The sequence below is a fragment of the Seriola dumerili genome, unplaced genomic scaffold (assembly GCF_002260705.1).
Source record: "Seriola dumerili isolate Sdu_G_001 unplaced genomic scaffold, Sdu_1.0 BDQW01000331.1, whole genome shotgun sequence".
Classification (NCBI taxonomy): domain Eukaryota; kingdom Metazoa; phylum Chordata; class Actinopteri; order Carangiformes; family Carangidae; genus Seriola; species Seriola dumerili.
The window spans coordinates 8,767,404-8,789,078 of NW_019174586.1; the positions used below are offsets into that span (position 1 = coordinate 8,767,404).

The window sequence follows — 21,675 nt, forward strand, 5'->3', positions numbered from 1 at the left end:
GTGACCCATTCATCTGACAGAAACATTTACCCCCATAACTGACATCATGTGTCTTTAGTTTGTAAAAGTTCAATATTAAACTCTTGTGGAACTTGCAAATGTAAAGTCTGTTCAGAACTAATAGAGGCATCTCGGTGTTTTGTGTGGGCTGCAAGTAGGGCGCATCCTGTGCATCATATACATAGAATAATAATAATATTAATGATAATAATAAACTTTGTTTATAGAGTACTTTTCATACAACAGATGATGCTCAAAGTGCTTTACAATAATAGATCCATTCTTCCCACATTGCTCCCAGGAAGGCTGCACAACTAACTGAGCAAAGCTGCAAACTGTCACAGGCCCAACTCCAAGCTTACTTTATCTGAACTCGTTTGTGAAAGCGTTGTACAGCGTTGAAATATCCATAGAGGTAAGGGCTATAAAGCATGTCTTGCCTTATAACTTGATCTTGAAAAGGGTCACTGTGTCAAAATATAGTTTGAAGACTGTCATTATAACTGTTCTGTGTTTACATGTTGCATAATCTCAAATTAATGTTTATTTGAATTACCAGACATCGAAACTGTAACCAAATTTCACATTCACAGAGAATAGGACGAATTAGTAGGGGCCCTGCAGCTCATTTCGGCCCTGGGGACCCCCAAGAGGTCATTTTGGCTATGGATCCAAAGGCCTGCCCTAAATGCTCATATAGCCCACGTGCAGGTACAAATACAGATCTTTAGCTCCAGCAAAGTTGTAAAAGTATTTGTAAATCATGATTCTGTAGGTGCATGAAATGAAAGCCTTCCACAGGAGGGGCTTTCCCTGCAAAATGTCCTGCTGAATCTCTGCTTCTCTCCAAATGTCTTTGTATCATGAGAACAATCATTGGCCTTAACTGTAAAATACACACATCAACACGCGCACACACAAACAACGTGCACGTTTTTTTGCCGCGCAAATCTCAAAGAACAGATTTTTTCCATGACGCAATTTCTCTTTTCATGTAAAAGAAGAAGAAAAAAAAAACACCCTCAGATGTTCCCCCTCTCACTTTTACATGGGGTAACAGAGCGTTACGTGACCGGAGTGCAGATAGGACCAGGATGAGGACTAGTTGAACTTCACCGGAGTAGAGCTCAGGGGTAAGTAGTTACTGTGGGGGTGCTGGCGTTGGCAGCAGGTTTAGTACGCATGCATGTGCAGGGACAATACCGAATGACTGATATTTAATTTATGATGCTTTTGTTTCGTGTTAAATGAATCGATCAATAATAATAAAGATAATAAAAGATAGAGAAAACCCCCCCTGATTGTTCTAGTGTCTGTGTGCACGTACAGTATGCAGCCAGGCAATGATTGACAACAGAGTCTTGTGTTGGGATAAGCTATAAATATTGTATTCAGGCTTTGATTCAGTCTTAGCCCAGCTTAGCAGACAATGGCTGATGGTGTGCGTGTACAGAATGCACTGCTGTGGTCCAGGCCACTGCCAAAACGACTCTGGGACCAAAAAGAAAAAAAAGCACTCTGCATCCCACCCCCAGTTTTTCTCTGTCCACCGTTCATTCACTATGATGCGCGCTTAGTTGAAGGAGGTTCTCCAAACCCGGTTCCCTCTGCACGCCTAAAACTTTCTAATGAAATCCCCAAACACTTTTTGACAAATATTATTTTTTTTCCTCTAGGGGTCAAGAGGTTTTTCGACATATTAATCATCGTTTTTTACTGAAAAGAAAACTTCAGGTATGTCAGATTATTCATTGAAATTCTATTCGTTTCAGCTACAAGAGTTATTTCTTGTGTCTGAGTCAAGTTTAAGTTACGTAGATAGCTTGGCATTGTTGTGAAAAGTATTGAGATTGTTGTCGAACTTGACAAGTGAGCAGATGTAAAGATGCGTTGCTCTAATTCAGTGGGGTATGTGTGATGGGTTTAACAAGTACCTTTTCTTTCTGTGAAGAACATGGAGCCCAGTTCCACAGAGGGAGGAGCTGAAGAGACGCTCCTTAAAAATAATCCATCCACTCCTGTAAGTGCTGACATTAAACAGAAAACATCACTTTCTAATTACTTTATTCACTGAAGCAGATTAAGACATCTTTTCCACTAGCACTGACTTTTTTTTTTTTAACAGTAACATTATCATTAACACAATAATCAAGAGGTTTAAATTTTGCACAAAACTCAAAGCTCATAATAGAATTTTAAACATTTAACAGCAGATTCTTTTAAAGGTCAAGTTTTAACAAATGAAGTGACTTTTCGGTGACACTCACAAGTGTCCTGTGGCTCCTCTGGGATCTGTGTGTCCTTGCCTGCGGATGCTGAGAGTCAGTGAGTAACATCTGGCTGTCAGAGTCACCCTCCAGCTCTGCTGTCTGCAGCTGCTGCTCCAAGCAGGAGGGTCCACTCAGAGGAGGTCAGCTCTCCCAACGAGTGCCAGAAAGGTCACCAGCGGGTTTATAATTTGCAGAAACAGGGGACAGGACCATCAGTGCGATGTTCATTAACATGCAGTGCACTCTCTGGCAGTTTATATTATCGGTCATACTCGGATCAGAAGGCATGCCATTTTTTTCCTGCAGTGATTTGAAAAGAAAATAGGCTGACTGCAGAACTTAGCAGTTGAGAATATGTGTGGTGAGGGCTTTTTCTCTTCTTCTTCTTTCCACCAGCCTCACAAAGTGATACTCAAACATGGACAAGAGCTGGAAGAAGAGCAGGAGGAGTTGGCCGAGCACCAGCCTCTAGAGCAGGAAGACCTGAACTTTGAGAGATGGAAGCGCAGGCCGATACCCAAGAGGACGCTCCACCAGAAAATAGACGACTTGAAGAAATACCTGTGGAATGCAGAGACCAACGAATTCATGGGTCGCTCTGGAAAGAGCTGGAGTGAGTTGATGAAAAAAAGAGGTTCTGTGTTGTTGGGGTATAGGGGGGAACGTTTGGATTAATGCAAAAGTACTTTATTTATTACTGCATGTGTCCTGTAATTACAGATGTAAAGTTGAGTACATTACAGTTGAATCGTCTTAAACAGGCTTAAGAGCAGACATGGTGTTTGAATTTCTTTAAAAGAAGCACTCAGGGACAGTTTAAGAAGTGAGAAATGTCTCTCCAGTCCAGTGACTCTGCTCACTGTGCTGTGAGTGTGTGTGTGTGTGTGTCCATCCTCAATGTTTACATAGGTGCATGGACAATTCAGAGTGTCCTGACAAAAACAGACTGCCTGGGGACGTGTCCCCAGCGGGAGTGCACTGTTCCGGGCCTCGCATTGGCCAGGAATCACATTCCTCTACATCTTACCATGCTCTCCACAGCCTCTTTCCCAAAGCCTTGGCGACCTCATCGCTGAACTTAACATGCTTATGGCCCCTCAGTTGCAATGAAACACGTAGAGATGCTCATGTCTTCTTTTTCCATAGAGCTCGCTGCCAAATCGAGCCTTGGAACCCTTTTGGCAGAGGTGACGGACTGGACGAGTTTGTTGAGTCAATGATGATGGAGCAGCCTCTTGGTATTCCAGGGCAGCTGTTATGTGACGCTGTTGAGCCCCCTCCCTCAGTTCCACTGTACACAATGGCAAACATGATCCAACTGAGTGTAGAGAGAATATCCAAGGAAAGTGTGATACTTGCATAAGCTGCAACGCTGGATCCCAGGCAGAGCTAAGAGCACATTTCAGCTACATAACCAGTGTGTGCACACTTGTGGAGGAGTGGGGGCCCATGTGTCTGCTGAAGAAAGGCTCTGAGTTGAAGTCTGTGCTGTGTGTCCTGTGAGACAAGTGTGTAAGAAGGGACACAATACCAGAGTGGGGTGATTGGGGCTCCTTGGAGCTGGCCGGGCCTCTATGGCTGCAAAAGACCTTCACTACGATGGCAACCGGAGGTTCACTGTGTTCCTGAGTGAAAGGACAGCTGGGAGAATTCTCACTGAGCTGAAACAGAAAGGCCTTTGTGGCTCTGGGGACGCAAGGCTGGCTGCAGCAAGTCCCCTGTGAAATTGTCTGCACAGCAAAAGCCATTTAATTTAGGACACGTTTAGCTTGATTAGTTGCTAATGGACTGTTAATTGAAAATTACAGAGCAATTCTAGTTCTCAGGGTTTATTTATTGGGGTTTTCAAAAAAGCTCAGTACAGTGGATTTTATACCAAAATTATTGAGTTACTTGCAGGGCCAGACATGAGGGGGGGGCTCTGCTTTTGTATCAGTAAACAAATCAGTGACTGTCCTGATCAAGGACAGTAGCTGGAGTCCAGACAGACCACACAGTCTGAGAAAAAAATGAATTTTTTTTTATGGCTCATTGTTTTCCTCCACTCGGATCAGAGTCATAATCTATTGAGAGACGTGTAGTCTGTTATGTAAGCCACTTTTGCACAAACACTGCATCAGAAACATTCACCCTAATAACTCTTTTTTTTTTTTTTTACCCCTCTTTCAGGCCTCATCCTTCTCTTCTACGCTGCACTTTATATGTTTCTTGCAGCCATGTTTGGTGGCTGTATTTTTTGCCTCATGTGGTCTATTAGTCCCTACCATCCGACCTTCAATGATAGAGTGATGCCACCAGGTAAATATAACCCCAAACTCAAACCTCTCCTCCGTCACTTTCCTCTCGTCTCTCTCCTCGACCATCCTTCTGTCTGTTGCTTCTACTTGAGTCTCAGCACAGTTGACTGTCTCTGGGTCTCCACTGGCAGGTATGACGATGGCCCCACACCTAGAAGGCCACGACATCGCCTTTAACGCCTCTGATCGCAAATCCTGGAAGAAGTACGCCAGGTCTATGGATGAATATCTACGACGTGAGTCAGTAGTGATTCTGTGGGATCATGTTAAAGCTGGGAGGTCTGATGGGGTTGTTGAGTTTGTACGGGTGCGCAATGAGTTAATCCTCATCTTCATTACCTTTGTCCCCTTTTTCCATTTGGATCTTGCAGGGCATGCTGGGAAGGGAAGCCTCTTTGTGGGCAGAGTGCAGCCATTCAATGCCGTTTTTTTTTCACACCCCGCTTTTGTCAAGCTTCCTTAATCAGAGGCCTGAGTCTGGCATGGCATTGCTGTTGCAAAGGTTTATTTATGCCCTCCTCTCTCATTCTTCCTCCCTCTCTGCCGCTCTCTCCCTGATCTTCATTTTCAGCATATAATGATGGCGCTCAGGAGAGGAAGAATATTCGCTGCACACAGGACAGATACTTCATGCAGGACGACTTGGAGGAGAGTGCAGAGCGGAAAGCGTGTCAGTTTAAGAGGTCCTGGTTGGGGGACTGTTCGGGGCTGCAGGACCCCCACTATGGCTATTCTCAGGGAAGGCCATGCATCCTCCTTCGAATGAACCGGGTAAGATGAGTGTCAGTCACCAAAAGCAGTAAAACAGCGCACTTTAAAGAGTACCATGATGTATACCAGCGCAAATAACAAAAGAGGGAACATCAATCAGCAGGCACACAGTGTGTTACTGTACTGCTGAAGCTCACGCTTTTCTCAGTGAGTGACATCTTGTGGCCAATCCAGGGAGAGGGTGACGAGGCATGAAGCCATTTTTGCACCGTTTTGTCTTTGTCTTTTGAATTAGTTTAGTTAGAAATTCACTTTTACATGTGATTTTAAGTATTTATATATATATATATATATAAAGAAATGATCTGCTGAAAGAGGTATTCACGTCCAACCATTGCAGAATTTAAAAAAATGAGACGTTTCAATTTACCAGGTCTTGTCAGGCAGACGTCCACTGTCATCCAGTTTGAAGACGCAACAAACACAAACACAGAAACGCAAAAGTCCTTTTTTTCGTTTCTTTTGCCTGCATGTTGACACTTGTCTCTTACTGCTCTTACTCTTCAATAGATTCTTGGTTACTTACCTGGCCATGGCAAACCAGTAAATGTGACTTGTGGAGTAAAGGTACAGAAACCATCAACACTTTTACTTTTACGTCAATAATATTCAACATATCTGAATATGTCATAATCGTGTCATACAAGCCTGAGTCTAACTTTTCCCTCTTTCAGAGAGGACCACCAGAGGCCTTGGGAGAAGTCCAGTTTTATCCTAAAAGCATTTTTGACCTGAAGTACTACCCATACTATGGGAAGCTCAGACATGTGAGCGAGAATTTCATGTGGCACATAGACACTTTTATTTAAGTCTGAAATAACACCTGTCGGGTGTTAATCTTCTGTGTCTTTTCTGTCTCAGGTAAACTACTCTTCACCGGTGGTGGCTGTGCGTTTTGCAGGGGTGCAGTATGACACTCACATCCAAATTCAATGCAAACTGAATGGAAAGGGCATCGTTAACGATTCACCCACTGACCGCTACCTGGGCAGTGTGACCTTCTCCTTGGAGGTCGGTGCGTAAAGCAAAGATATCGCTGCCAGCAGGATGCTCCTGTGACAATGAGGCTGGAAAATGTACAAGGAAAAAAAAATTATGTTGAACCATTATTTTCCATGAAATATGTAATTTCCCTCTCCTCATCTTTCACTTAAAATATCTGTGTCTTCTGCTGTGAAACAAATTCCTCAAGAAGTAGATATTTACTCTTGTGTTTCTGTTGTATCTTTGTACCCTGAGCGTGCGACTGGCACCTGCACCCACAACAAACAGTGCTGAGCACAGGACGAGTGCGTAGAGTGAGTTACAATTGAATTCCTGATATTTTGTAATGATTAGCAAGATTAATCAAACTAAATTACACTCTGCCCAATAGTTAGCATTTCTGGCTATGCAAATCCAATTATAACTTAAAACATTAATAGGCGATTAGAAATATTGTTTTGTCAGGTTAGATTATGGTTTTGTGTGCACATTTTGTGTGACAAAGTGTACTAATTTGTTTTGCATTATATTTTTCAAACATGTATATTGTAAGAATTCAAAGAAGTATCATGCAAACACTGAAAGCAGGACTTGTACTGTACTTACACAGTAAAAAAAAGACATAATAAATGACTGCAAATACACTATTAGTATATTTTTGTTGAATAGAGCAGAATTTATGAACAAGTATCACAAGCCACTTCTTGCCTTCTTTTGTAAAAACATTTGCTTTTGAAAATGAAATACTACACAAGACTGATCAATAAAGGACATACTGTACTGTGAAATAGTTTGTGAAAGGTCTGTACCGTTTTAAGTATAACTATTTTGTGGTAGTATTAATCCTGCCTGAACAGTGCTACTAAACTTGGTATCAATGTTGTATTTATTCCTATTATAGTTCTTATAATAAATACAATGTTCTGGTATGTACTGTAAGTTTTCTTCCACATGGGGCTGATAGTCTTCATCAATTGTGTATTACATATTTTCTTAAAAAGCTTTCAACACATCTCAACTCTGTAATTCTCAGTCAAACACTGACTCTTACCGATCTTATGAGAACTTTTTAACTGATGACGTTTCAGAAAGTTACACATTACTTCAGTTTTCTGTAAAACATGGTGAAATACAATGCATTTTCATATGCTCTAAATTTATCACTGGTGTTGACAGAAGTCTTTTATAGAGCACAACCCCTCTCAAACAAGTGTGTTTCTGTTTTATAACAGTTTATGTATTAGAGTCTAACAGACCTCGCCTAATAAAGAGAAAATATATTTTGTAAATGCACAGTTGATATAACTTGAAATACTGCATGTCCTTATTTGGTGTGACAGACGACTACAGCCGAGCTAGCGGCTGTGCTAATTAGCAGTAAAGACAAACTACAGTTGAGGATGATGGGAATGTCATTAATGCAGGTATGTGGTCATGAAACAAAAAGTATTGATGGTCATGACGCTGAATAAAAATGAAAGGGATCACCAAAGTTAGAACAGTTCGTTCTGAGGGGGACATGAATGTCTGTCGTTAGGGTTCATCCCCTGGGCACTATGGATACCCGAGCACACTTTCATGTCGATCCATACCATAGGTGTTGAGACATTTCATTTAGCCTTTTTCAGTGTTTCTGCACGGTTCACCAGATTTAATTTAAGACTCTTAAAGACCTTTTTGACACCACACTGAATGTAATTTAACACCTGTTTCACAATCCTACTGGCCAAAGTATGAACTTATGATGGGAAACCAGCTGGGACAATAGGGACTACAATTATTTATTATTACATCACATTTTTTATATACTGCCCAGCGGTATATAATATTATTATTATATAACAATTCTAATGATATATTTGATTCAATTAATTAATGTGACCTCGAAAAAAATTATTCTTTCTCTTTTCAGCCCCAACAACTGAAAGAAAATTAATCAGAAACTACTTTAATAATTAATCTTTTAAGTCCTTTTTTTATGCAAATATTTCCCCTTGAAATGTAAATATTTGTTGTTTTTATGGTCATATACAATAGTAAATATATGCATGTAAATGGACTGATTGATGTACATGATGTAATAATACAGGAGGTGAAAGATAATATTCAAGACTTTTGTGAATTAAAAATTAAATAAGAATTTTAATACCTTCTATGGCCTTTTTTTTTTGGAGGAAACAAAATTATAAGCTTTTAAAGACTTTTAAAGAGCTGTAGATACCCTGATTTTACAAACACAGCAATGAACAAGTCAAACCAAGACAAAAACACAACAGCTAACCGTCTGTCTTCAAACTAGTGTAGGTAAATAGTTCGGTTAGTTCAATGACCCCCGTGACCTCCGGGTCAACTTGCATATCTGCCTGCATTCCAGTAATAGCTGGAGTGAGAGTCAGACCTCTGTGCACCCTTACAGGTTATAAAAAGCACGTTGTCGACCAAAGTCGAATGGACAGTTTGAGCCGTCGCAGCAGTTCACTCAGCAGAGGGAACGTTAAGTTTACAACCGTTAATCTTTGTGTTGAGTTCTGTCACAAGACGCACTCATGCCCCTGCTCTTCAACTCCACAGTGTCTGTTCAAAGAACGACAGTGATACAAAACAAGAACGAAACTTTATTTAATTTGTTCCCCGCTTGTGTTGAACAAGCTCATCATGTCACATTCTTCATCAGATGGAGACAAGCTTCAAGCAAGCAAGTCAGAGGTGCACAACAGAAAAGGCACGAAACTGTTGGGGGGGAGGGGGGGGTGTGATCGAATGAAGAAAACTGAGGATCATATAAATGAAATGGTGTGACGTTTACTCGTCGTCTTCGTACTTGAACTGCTCATGCTGTTCATGTTCCTGCACCATCACATGGAGGGTGGTGCAGGGATCTTACTCTAACCAATGTTTAGTTGCTGAATCCAGAGCAAATGACGTTACATTCAACCAAACTTGATTCCTGGTGACTGATGTAGTTTTAAATTTAAACCAGGTCTGAGACTCACTACTCAATTGCCAAAATTTGCAATATGTTAAACTTTTAAAATGACATAAGATGATAAAGGAACAAAGCTATAATTAATTAAGCAAATACTCACATGTAAATCTTTTAGGAGAAGTGTGAAAATAAAAGTCTTAAATCTTCGAACGTGACAGAAACATAAAGACATAACCTCAAAAATTTCCAAAAAACCTGGTCCCAAAGTGTCTTGATAAGTTAGTGTCCCTTTCATCAAGCTTTAATTAAGTGACTATGTGCAACAGTTTCATTTAGTTTGTTAATACATGTTACGTGATGGTTAAAGAAATATGAAAACAGTGGCGTCTGGGATTCGGGTGACAACAGTGGATCTATTAGCTTGCTCATACATTCACGTCATCAAAAATCAATGTCATTCATTCTATACAAGAGAGTAATTTACACGTATACTATTATACAGCACGGAAAGCGAGAGGGAAAAGCCTCTCTCTCTGGAGGGGGGAGGGCTCTGAGGGGAGGAGGTGGACGGCTACTCACAGCCATAAATTTAATTTTTTAAAACATGCAGTCTATAATCAAACGATGCAATATCGATCATAAATGTCTTGGTACTTGATTCAGTAATTGCCATCAAAGCAAAACAAAGGAAACCAGTGGGGTGGTTGCTGGGATAAATTTTAAACTGGGTACGAGAAATAAGCTGAAGGTTATTTTTAGGGAGACGCTGCCTCACGGGAAACAGAAAAAAGCTCAAATTTGAGATGCTTTTGATGCACTGACCGGCAGGAAAGTGGTCAGGAAGGTGCTTTTAAGAGATGTGAGGGTTGGAAAGGTGTGAGAGGCAGAAAGCAGCTGGGTTGGATTATACAGACTGGTAGCCAGTGCGACTCTTCCTCCGGCCAATCAGGTAAGAGATAAGCACAAGGATGATTAGGAAGCTGAGCGCCACACCCACTGCAATGGGCACCAAAAAGCTCAAATCAGAGTCCAGGAAGCATTCCTCAGCTGACAGACAGAAAGAGGAGACAGAGACAGCAGGTTAGTGGTTCAGTCAGCAGAAAACACGACTCAGGAGAAGGACACAGAGGGTTAGACAGAGAGGGAAAGCGGCAAGACAGCAGATCAGAAACCTACAAAAAGTGGAATCAACAATTTAATAAGTGTCGATTAGAGAAAAGGGTTATTAAATATTCCAAAAGCACAGAAAGGAAATCACTCAAGTGGACATGACTTATTATTCTCTACGAGCAATAAAGGAACAGGCCAATATCTTGGGAAATACACAAAATCATTTTTAGCTGGGAGTAAAAAGAGAAGAGCATCATTCTCTTCGTTCACTATGAAGCTACAGCCATCGGCCAGTTAAGCTTATCTTAGCATAAAGACTGGTGACGGACAGGAAACAGCTGGCGTGGCTCCGTCCAAAGGTAACAACATCTGCCTGCCAGCACTTCTGAAGCTCACTAACATGTCGCATCTCGTTTGTTTAATCCGTACAAAAATTCAAGTGTAAAAGTGCACAGAAACACAGGTAATTAAACACTGAGATCTGACAGATATACCATGATTTAATTTGACCCTCTCGTGTCCAGTTCTGCAGTAAGACGACCTGTATAGCAGCCATTAATAGTTTTATAGCAAACAACTGTAGCTAGTGTGTGTGTCTGTCTATGTGTTTGATTTGTTAGTGCTCAAATCTCCAGGAAGCCCCGAGGACCAGCGTGAGGATCACATGATACAAACCAGCACCAAAATTAGTGTCTGTAAAACGGTGAATACATTTTTTTTGGAGCATCAAAAACAACAAATTATTCTCAATATCATCAGATTTTTATCCATTTGGTACGATAACAATTTTGAAAATCAATCTGAGTCGTTTCATTAATAAATAGTCCGGTAAAAGCTCAAACATTTAATTTTTACACAGCTGTTTTCATCTGGATTAAACAAAGAAGTGTATTTCCCAAAAGGTTGAACTCTTCCTTTACGAATACAGTCAGGCAGTCAACAGCACTGAACACTACATGGAAACATTAATACAACACATGTTGGTAACTTTTCACAATTAGTTAAAGGCAGCGAGGTAAACAGGCAGCGATTCACTGACTATCCTTTGTATAGCACAAAGATCTGAATTTAACTAGAAAGACTCGTAGCCGGTGGCCATGTTTCTCTTTCTCCCGATGAAATAGGCCAGAAGAACGATAAGAATGAGTACAAGCAGGGCAACTCCGACAGCTATGGGAACAAGGAAGCTCTCCCCATCGGCCTGGCAATCCTCAGCTAGACGAGAGTGAAGAGAGCAGAGAGGTGAATATTTTAGAAGAAGACTTCAAAACAAAAAAAAAAAAAAAAGGAGTGGTTAATGTGTAGACAGCAGGAAAAGAGAAGTAGCCTGCTAATCAAGAATTTAATGCACACACAGCAACATAGAACCATTTTGAAAAAGGAATAAACATTTACTCAAGTGTCCAGGACAGCATTGCATTTTTATTTCCATAAATCTTAAAATACTAAAAAAAAAAAGCTCCACTTCAATCTGACACACAATTTGAAACCCAATTTATTCTAGCTGACAGCGTGAGAAAATGGAGATGAAGTCCGCAGTCATTTGTATCCACATAACACACATTAACTGATCATTAAACAAGATGGTCTTGCAGCACAAATTCCCTTTGCTGAACACGTGTGTGCAATGTTCTCAACTGGACACGGGGAATAAAACAATGAGCCGAATGACACCACGTTACAAAAATGGCATCTCAACAGTGTTAGTGTGTTAATGAATGTACAAAACAGAAAGTTATCACTGAGAAAGGCACAACTGTCGCGATGAAGAACTGGTAAGAAGATTTATTGAGAACCAGGGATATTACATAACCATAAACATTTAAACTGGTGCTGCAAAACCATCTTTGTAATTAAGGCGACTGAGTTTGTACAAAGCTGAAATACACAAGACAGCAGCAGTCACAAGCAAAAGTCAGATCTCATGTTTGATTTAGAGCCATTATCCATACACACATACAATATCCTGGGAAAAGCTGATTTTATAAGCAACTTAAAAATGCACAAGTTTCTAGTCTTTTTCATCGTCAGTGGAGTTTGCTGTCTGCTTTGCTCCAGAGTCAAACAGTACGCAGCAACTCTGCTAGAATAAAGCGACAATACACAACTACTACTGTGTGTCACATTGGCTTTTTCTATCATTACAAAAATACACATGCTGGGGCTTGCCTACATCCCTGACACTGCTTCACTGAGACCTACACTGGTTCGAGAGTTCAAAAGGCCCTGAAAACCCCTATTCATCATCTTACGGTGAGTGACTGTGTCCTACATGGAAATACAATTTTCTGCCAAGAGTTTTGTAAATTTCACATGAGATTATTTCATTTATTTCGCTGCACTAATCTGGATTTTCTAATTTACAGTTGTGGGTTTTGTTTGCTTAAGCTCCCACACAGTGCTGAAGAGGCAGATCAGCTGAGATTGTGGAGGAATGGTTTCATATTTTTGGAACTGCTCTTATTTACTTTCTTCATAGAAGGATTGACACCACTCTCCTGTCAGTATACTGAACATGAAGCTACTCGTCAGCCTCGCTGTTTCCCCGTTTCTCTGATTGTTGCTTGATCGGTCACCAATATTTTCAGGGTCTTTAACGTTCCCTGATCCAGCTGCAGCCCTCAGAGCTCAGGCCAAGCCCAGGCCTATACACAGGTGAAATTATGTGACAACAGTCTCGACATAATGCAAAATATAAAGATCGTCTTAGTGCATTTATATGTAAATATCCTCGTTTCAGAAACGTCTGCACTGAAAGCGAACATCTACACAATGGTACTATCCCTTTACTAAACCTAATGCCAAAATATATTGTGGGTGGAAAAAAAAAAAAAAGAAAAAGTTGACCTTTCTTGTCAGATTTATTCTCTGGTTGGAACATGTGCAAATGTAACAGACCTTTTAAAAGGCAGACATTTTGACATGGTGTAGCAGGAAAAGCACAGGTGTAATTAAGAACATTAACAATGGCTTCATTCCATGTAGTTCTGTCAGCTCCAGGGCCTTTACACAGCCTGCATTAAGGCCATTAGAGCTACCAGGGCTTTCACTGCTTGATATATGTTCAAATGCCGCCTGTGAAAAGGGTCAATTAATGTTCAAGCATCGCAGCCTTTGATTTCACATTCTTAATATGATTGGAGCCACAAAATCAGGACAATAATTCCAATGTTTCTCCTGCTCTACAGGGGCAAACATGGGCTAAAGCATATTTCCTTTGACAACCTTCTAAATGGAGTAGACCTTCATCCTTGGTAATGAATTTCTTGGAGCAAAGCAAAGACAGCTGATTTGCCATCTTCCTTTGATTTTTTTGTGAAGGGATTGCTGTTTAAATGCTGTGAAAAAATGATCATTCGTTTATATCTCAAAGTAAATAATTATGGGAATGAAAAGTCGGACCATAAAAAAGGAAGCAAAAACTAAAATGTGCACAAAAATTAAATGATGACAAATGCAAACAAAAGGGGAATGTCTGCACAGCAAGTGCAGGATCCCACTGTAACAAACTTAAACTGTCACATACACATTGCTAAAAATGTGTGAAAAATCCAGGGACTTTTGTAAATGTAGACGTCCTACAGTACCTGTATAACTCCAAGATCTCCATATGTTGCATTCTAAACCTCACTTTTCATATGACTGTGATTACTTGAAATAAAAAAAGGGTTGTGTGGATCTTGCACTTGCTCAACAACAAAAAGAAAAAACAACAACAAAAAAAAAACACACAACAAAAAATGAAAGACAAGACATCCAGAAAACAACAAAAAGGAACACAAACATTGGGGGTAGACAAGTTTGGTCCTTGAGAATTCTACCAAACCCTCCATCTTTATATGGATTTTTACTTTCTTATTGTAGCATCATTAAAAGGTAACTGCAATTCAAAAATGTTCTGAGTGCATTTCATGTCTCATCTTGACCAATGACGTCAATACCAACAGACAGTAAAATCTATTTTTCTGACAGTTTTCCCAGCAGATATTCTATTTTAGATTTTGATTTCAATAGATTTTAAAACCCAAGGACCAGGCTTGGGAGCCCCGTGATATTTCATGAATGATTTAAAGGGTCTGGTATCCAACATAAGTCTTTCTTCGACCAATCACGTAAGCGATCACTACAATGAGAATCAAGCCAGCCAGAGCAGCGCCAACAATGATTGGGATTAAGATGCTGGTGTCATCCAATGAACATTCATGGGCTGTAGATAAAAAGAGAGTCAGTCAACAGGTGGAACAGTGATTTTCTGATTAACAACAAGAGAGAGACAAGAGTGAAGCAGCAGAACAGCAGTTCACATTATCTTTAAAGACAGCTGAGCTTTCCAACTGCCCAAATACAACATTTAACTGTCTCTACTCTGAGGCTGTCACACAGCACTGTGGTCACTGAGGAGATTCTGTTGGACGAACTTTGGATGTTTCTGAACCGATCAGGAAAACAGACTTCCTTTTCACGAAGTTGATTCAATGTGCCACAGGCACAAAAAAACAAAAACCAGATGTCACTTGTTTTTCTGCTCTGCTTGATATGTATAAGTTGATCATCATTATTATTTATGCTATTGAATTGGACATAATGATTGTCACAAGTGTAAATATTACACTTTTAACAAATGAAATAAATGTTTAGAATTTAAATAGAAAAACAAATTTAAAGCATTAAGTTTTAAACATAAACTTAAACACAATCTTAAAATGTTTTGTGTTTCTATTGGGAAAAGTAACTGCTTTGCAAAGGACTATTTATTCATATCTCGCACTGCACCGCCATTTCTATTCTCTTGTTCTGTCTTATGCTATTTTTTTCCTTCTATTTTGTTTTACTTTAGCTTTCTGTGTCTTCTGTAAAGCACTTTGAAATGCCTTGAAGTTGAATAAACTTGCCTTACAATAACTACTAATAACAGTTATGTGAGTACAGTTATTATGAAAAAATGACCTTCAAACTAACATCCTGTCTGCACCAATTTTCAAATGACACCTAAGCCTTTTAGTGGCACAAACCCTAACAACACAATCCATTTGGTAGCTTCAAGCACAACAAAAATCATCAAGCTAATTTCATCCTGTAAAGTCACGATTCAGAACAAAGCTACTTTCCCCGGACTCTTTAATATGAAACAGTTTGATCATGGCCTTGTCAACAGTGCAGGGGCTGTTTTAAGAGACGTTAAAGAATAACCTACCTGTACTGAAAACACCCTTTGCGACTCCAAAGGGCTGCACTCGTAGGTTGAAGGTGTAGAGGGTGAGCAGGCTGGTGATGGTGTAGTTCTGCTCCTTGTTACACATGTAGGAGCTGCCGAGAGCCGCCTCCCACAGACTCAGGTTGGTGTTCCCCTCAGAGAACTCCACACCTTCAAATAAAAACGCACAGATACGAACAAAAAGATAAACATTAGCTTTCTTCTGAGAGTGGTGCCTGGTCTTTGTGTGTGCGTGCGTGTGTGTGTGTGTGTAGATGTGATTCTTCTAATTACCAGAGCTCATCTTCGTGGTGAAGTTGAGAGCATGTAGGCGGAATTTTGCTGTGTCCTGTTAAAAGAAAAATACAAGTTTAGAAGCAGAAGGATTTGATCATTTTGAACAAATGAAAACCTCGCCCTGGCAGCTATCTCAGCTACCAAAGGCAAAGCTAATCACAGCATCCAGACATCCAGGATGCAAACATTTCCTTTCAACCCCTAACCCTTTTTTTGGTGATGAGTGATACTGGTAGTTTACATTTATCCTTTTTGTTGCTTCCTGTCTAATTCAGTGAAGTTATATAATGTTAGTAATTATGCTGTGGTAAGTGTTTATCCTTCTAATTCAGTGACTCCAAATCCAGGACACATGGAGAGATTGTTGTGCTCTGCAAATTTTTAAAAAATAGAACATATTTGTGTTTAGGAAGAAAATGAAGACACAAATCAGATTACAAAGTCGGTGTGAAGATGATCAACAAAAAAAGACAAGAGAGACTAACTTCAACCAGGCTTGAAAATACAATTGAAAGTTTCCACAAAACCTTCCCATCTAACAAATGGGTAGTTTAGCGGATCTGAAAGGGCAAGGTTGGGAATCACTGATCTAATTAACAAACAACTTGATAAATAACTGAAACTTTTTTTTTTGTTATCACAATCCCTGTCGGCCATGTGTATCCCAACCCATCATCCTGTTCCATGTGAAAATTTAAAGCAATTGTTCAAAATTTTGGATAAGACACCGCTTTCACATATGTACGTTAAATAGGGAGCGAGAGCCAGCAGCTGCTTCGCTTAGCTCAGGGGTAAACACTGACCTGTGTCTGTCAAAGTAATAAATGCACCTACCAACACCTCTAAAGCTCATTGATCAAAATCTTATATCTCATTTGACTCATTTATATGAAAACATGTCTCCCCATAAAATGGTGAATTGTTGTTAATTGCTAAGCGGAGAGAGTTTGGCTAGCTTTTTCATGATTCCAGTCTTAATGGTTAAGGAACCATTCTTAAGAACTACATCTTAAACATATAAACACAAATGGATATTAACAACATATTGTCAAGGACTTACATTGGTGAAGGTGAACATGACGGTCATCGTGTTTGAGGTCAGCTGCAGCTCACTGCTGTTGACTCCGCATGTTCCAGAGACTTTGGTCCCGTTGGGTTCGAGGTTCATCTCCTGATATTTCTGTGCCAGAGGGAAGAGAAGGGATTCAAATCAGCAGGGTCTGTGGAAGAACATCTGTACATCATCTGGAAAACATAAAGCTGTAAGAGGATTACAGCATTATAATTCTGTGTTTATGAACATACCTCTCCTTGCCTGAAACCAATCCGCAGGCCAAAGTTGGCTAACAGACAGGCTGTGCTGTTACCAGACTTGATGCTGTAGTTCCCAGTGATGGGTGGGGGGAGGGTGGGGGTCGGGGTGGTGGTGGGAGGCGGGGCAGTGGAAGTAGAGTTTGTGACAGGAGCTGCAGTGGTTGTACTGGTGGCGTGAGTGGTGGGGGGAACAGGGGTCGTGGGTGTATCAGCTTTACAAGAGGTGACTACACAGGGAGAAAACAGACAGAAGAGATCATCCATATAAACCAGAAGAGAAATATTACAGCCAGGATGAGGTGTGTTGCTGCATGTACACTTACTCTTTTCACTCTTGCTGCCGTTACTGACAAAAGCTTGTATGAGCACGTTCCACAGTGTCATATTAACAAAATCAGCCTGGATCACGTCTTCACTCTTGCATGAGTAGCAGGTATCCACGCCCACATTTGTAATCTGAGGTTTCACGGTCACAGATACAGTTTCTAAAAGAGATTCAAACACACATCAGCATCAGTGCAATGCCCTTCATCCATGTGCATATTTTTTTTGTTGGCACTGTGAAGTTCAGAAGGTACCATTTGATAGAGAATCAGGGAACAGAGATGAGTCGCTGAGATTGTAGGAAACTGTGATGAAGTCTGCCTGGTACATTTTTCCACTCATGCTGAAGTTCATGCTGAAGGAGTGCCCGTCTCCGAAGTCAAGCTTCAGCAATGAGCTTATGTTGTCACATTTACTTGCACTTTTTGTGACATCATTGGGAAGTTCCATCTTGACTGTTTTATTCTGAAATGAGAGCAGAGTGTAAACTTATTCAACATGTATATATAAGTTTATTGTTTAATTGTTTAAGAGCAGACTTGACAGATTACAAGGAAAAAACGTTTTGGTGCCTGTAACAGACACATTGATGCTTAGCATAATTTTAATTTGTGAAAAAAATACCTGCCTCCAAGCAAGTAACTTGTACTTCAGTATTTTAATTGTTCCCCTGTAGTGCTTGACAATAATAATTATTCTTACAGAAAGTCAGAAAATTCTCAAAATTACTAACACATCTGTGAGCTGCTTTCATCAGAACAACACAGGACATGACAATTGCAGGATATGCAACAGGAAAACACACTAACTGAAATGCTGAATAGCAAGAATCAATTTGCTTTGTCATGACACCCCTTATTTCCCCTTTGCATGATGACATTTGTTTCCACAAGAGTTGTCTGACAGTCGTGCTTGTTGAGGTGGAGGTTATAGAAGAACATCTGGTGGTCAGTGGGCCCAAGACCAGACACTCACCTCATTGCCCTTTGTTTCGTACGAGACTGAGAAGTTGACCATCAGATTAGCATAGAGGCATAACTTGTCCTGTGAGTCTGTGACATTCACCTCAACGCCATGTGACACCTGGACGGCTGAAAGACAAAGAAAAATTACATATTTTCTTTCTAAACCATATTATTACTACTAATAAAAGAAAAGAGTTAATTTGGGATTTAATAAATGGAAACTCATGGACAGTTCATATGAAGTCTGTCTGGTCCAATATGAGACTAATAACTCACATTTTTAGGTAAATGATCGGTAAAGCAGAATCACAATCCTCCAGCTGACATTGGTTCATCTTCACAACAAATGTACCAAAATACTACTTGGATCAGTCAATTTCCCATTTTCCAAATGCTACAAATGTTGGCACAAGACCTTGATTTTAGGTAACTACTGTAAATAAGTGAACAGCAGCCAATTTCACTCTGTGAAATATCCCATACAACTACTTTCAGGCTGAAGATACCCTATTTTACCTGTCATACAAGTGCATTTATGAGCCATTTCCTATATACAGACTATATATATATATATATATATATATATATATATATAAATATAAGGACTGCATGACCTCAGGTTGACTGAAGTGGACAACTTAAACAGACAAACACTATACAATGTGACAGCAAAGAGGCCAAAGTCCATTCAGATTAAGAATATGGTTTTGACAGCATGGATTGTCGTCAACTCAGCAACTGTCTGCCACAACCCCAGGTAACATAAAACATATAAAGCACATGAAATGAACTAAAACTCACATGAGTGTTTGTGACCTACGTAGCTATAAAAATACTGTATTTGTACTGACGTGCCAGGTTAGGAGACATAATGGAAGCCAAGTTACATCTCACCCAACAATATTTGGTCTACACTTTAAGTCTTTTTCATACAGTTGATCCTCAGGTCTCACAGAAAGTGATCACAGGTTCTGGTGCACTGCAACATTTTTTTTATTAACATTCTCAGTTAAAAAGAGATGTTGACATTTGCAACATTATACTTGTACAAAAAAAGAGTTTGAGCATTGATAATATCACAGTAGTAATACTTAAGATAAAGGCCAGTTTCTCCATACAGTTTATTTTGTTGACAGCTGCAGTCCAGTTGTCCTTAGTTAGAGGGTTTGGCTGCAGCCATTTTGATGTGATGGCTTTCTTGATAGCAGCCAAGAGGATTTTAAAGAGATATTCATCCTGAGCCATTAATGTTCTGGGATTTTGCAAAGGTATAATGTGACAAACTGTGACATACACAGTAGTGTAGTTTTTGGAGTTTTGTATCCTATTACACATTAGAGCTGAAACAACTATTTCTCATGATCGACTTCGAAGTAAACTATTTTGGCATTTCATTCCCAGGCTGCATGGTAAAAACATTTGCAGTGGCAACATAGCTGAAATTCCCATGATTCAGTCACAGAATATGGTGTAATATTAAGTATGTTTCCATGCACATTAGTGTCCTGGTTTTGAGTATCCTGCATTGATCATATTTGGGATATATGGACCATGAGAAACCTGGTTGTTCATATCTCTGTATACACGGTTCTAACAACATTCAGGTTTTCCTGTGTACACAAGTGTTTTCATATGTCATCATCTGAGCCACTATGTTCTGCGACAACAGAGAACATTAAGAATCATACATAAGGTATTCAATGCCACAATAACCTGTTTTTTATCCGGATACTGTGGGTAACATATCCAGGTTTTTAAATCCAAGATCGAAGCTTTTTTTAAGTTTCTAAAATCGGGACAAGTTGTTCATATGTGCAAAACTCTCGTCAGTACCAAGACCAGGATTCTCACATGCATGAGTACGCGCTCGGTGTATTTGTCTGCTAGAAGATGAACTCTCTCAGAAGAACTACCGCATTTCGAGCAAACTATAACATATATGAACAAAACTAGTTAACAACAGCGCAGCAAATAACTACATGTAACAGTAGCTTATATAAACAGAAGAATCTCCAGTTAATTCATCATTTAAAACGTTCATTTGACAAGTGATATGGTTTATAGTGAGGGCTCTTTATGGTCATAATCTAATAATCTTTATGTATTTTTTGTGCATTTAAAGTCAGTTAGGTTGGCTAATTTGCTAGATCACATAACGCAAGCTCGAACGTAATTCGTTCTAGCTGTACTGTCACGTGCTAACTTACTGTAAACCTAAAACGGCTGCCAATGCTATCTTGCTAATGCTAACTATTTCAGCCAGTTGACATAAGGCTTTTAATGATGTGAGAACGAGGTTTTAAACACGATGGGGTTTTAATCTTAAATAAAGTCTGTGTGGCTATCGTTACACGACTCAGAGAGTTTAATATTTTATCATTAACTCGAACTTAAGCTTTCAAAACAAGTGCTACTCAATCGGTTACGCTAACAGCTAAGTTAGCTAACTGACCAACACAATATGAAATTACAGCAGTTTTAACATTTAAGCTAAATTGACAGTTATTTTTAATGTATAGTGCGGTTGTCATACGGTGGTATGAAATGATAAATAGTAGTTAGATAGATGAATACGGCTTTTTGAGCTACACAAGACCGTTTGGCTGTGCCAGTTTTATTTTGTTGACGTAGGAAACAATTAGCAATCAAGCTAAGCTACATTAGCACAACATCACGACTGGACTGCTCCTCCTTTAACGAACAGCTGATGGTGCTTTTTAAGGCCTGTAAAGTAAATTCAGACACAACAGAGCTGCTTTATGCACATCAAAATTGAAGACCAGTGACTAAAATTAGATGCTCTTTAAATCTCTTTTCAGCAGCATTTAGCCTGAGCCCAGCAGCACCAGGCCCGTAGAGTCCCATAAGTTTAATCGCGTCACTTCGCAGAAACGGACTGCCATTTTTTATTTTTTAAATCACTTTTCGCAGTTGATTTGAAGATTAATTAATGTGATGATACATACCGATCCCACAGGCAAGGAACAAGACAAATGCAGCATATCGGGACATGGTCGCCGGGTAGTTTGGAGTGTCAGTTACCAGAGAGAAGGTGAAAACTGCCCGACAGGGACGCTCAGTTAGCGGTGTTTGAGCTGTAGCAGAGCCGCCGCCGACTGTACCAGGAAATGTAAGTCAGATGACAGGGACCAGTGTGTCAAAACCACGAAGAGGTGTGGACTAAAGTCTATATTTAATTCTCTCTCCCCCCTTTTACAGAGTT

At 39.9% G+C, this 21,675-nt stretch overlaps 2 protein-coding genes across 4 annotated transcripts; one reads left to right on the forward strand and one right to left on the reverse strand.

Annotated features, from left to right (window-relative positions):
• Positions 1-1,556: 1,556 nt before the first annotated feature.
• Positions 1,557-7,251, forward strand: atp1b4 (ATPase Na+/K+ transporting family member beta 4). Its single transcript, XM_022759803.1, has 9 exons — positions 1,557-1,734; positions 1,952-2,020; positions 2,667-2,883; positions 4,440-4,568; positions 4,699-4,803; positions 5,139-5,338; positions 5,849-5,905; positions 6,013-6,105; positions 6,200-7,251. The coding sequence occupies exons 2-9, from the start codon at positions 1,955-1,957 to the stop codon at positions 6,359-6,361; spliced, it is 1,029 nt and encodes a 342-aa protein (XP_022615524.1). The 5' UTR covers positions 1,557-1,734; positions 1,952-1,954; the 3' UTR covers positions 6,362-7,251.
• A 1,673-nt stretch (positions 7,252-8,924) lies between these two features.
• Positions 8,925-21,587, reverse strand: lamp2 (lysosomal associated membrane protein 2). 3 transcript variants are annotated; one of them, XM_022760320.1, is made up of 9 exons: positions 21,419-21,587; positions 18,463-18,578; positions 17,742-17,952; positions 17,487-17,648; positions 17,155-17,390; positions 16,910-17,029; positions 15,847-15,901; positions 15,553-15,723; positions 8,925-10,295 (listed from the first exon to the last, which is right to left on the reverse strand). In XM_022760320.1, the coding sequence occupies exons 1-9, from the start codon at positions 21,462-21,464 to the stop codon at positions 10,153-10,155; spliced, it is 1,260 nt and encodes a 419-aa protein (XP_022616041.1). In that variant the 5' UTR covers positions 21,465-21,587; the 3' UTR covers positions 8,925-10,152. The 3 variants fall into 3 exon arrangements, with proteins under 3 accessions (XP_022616041.1, XP_022616040.1, XP_022616042.1); XM_022760319.1 differs by lacking the exon at positions 8,925-10,295 and adding an exon at positions 11,188-11,573; XM_022760321.1 differs by lacking the exon at positions 8,925-10,295 and adding an exon at positions 11,761-14,565.
• Between the last annotated feature and the right edge of the window lie 88 nt (positions 21,588-21,675).

Bases quoted from the DNA above. Each gene is read 5' to 3' on its own strand.
- atp1b4 (XM_022759803.1), top strand. From the start codon at position 1,955: ATGGAGCCCAGTTCCACAGAGGGAGGAGCTGAAGAGACGCTCCTTAAA. The intron at 4,804-5,138 runs GTGAGTCAGTAG...CTTCATTTTCAG, and splicing joins TATGGATGAATATCTACGAC to CATATAATGATGGCGCTCAG. The intron at 6,106-6,199 runs GTGAGCGAGAAT...TTTCTGTCTCAG, and splicing joins ACTATGGGAAGCTCAGACAT to GTAAACTACTCTTCACCGGT.
- lamp2 (XM_022760320.1), bottom strand. From the start codon at position 21,464: ATGTCCCGATATGCTGCATTTGTCTTGTTCCTTGCCTGTGGGATCG. The intron at 15,902-16,909 runs GTAAGTCCTTGA...TTCTTTTAACAG, and splicing joins TCATGTTCACCTTCACCAAT to GACACAGCAAAATTCCGCCT. The intron at 10,296-15,552 runs GTAGGTTATTCT...TCTGTCTGTCAG, and splicing joins AAAGGGTGTTTTCAGTACAG to CTGAGGAATGCTTCCTGGAC.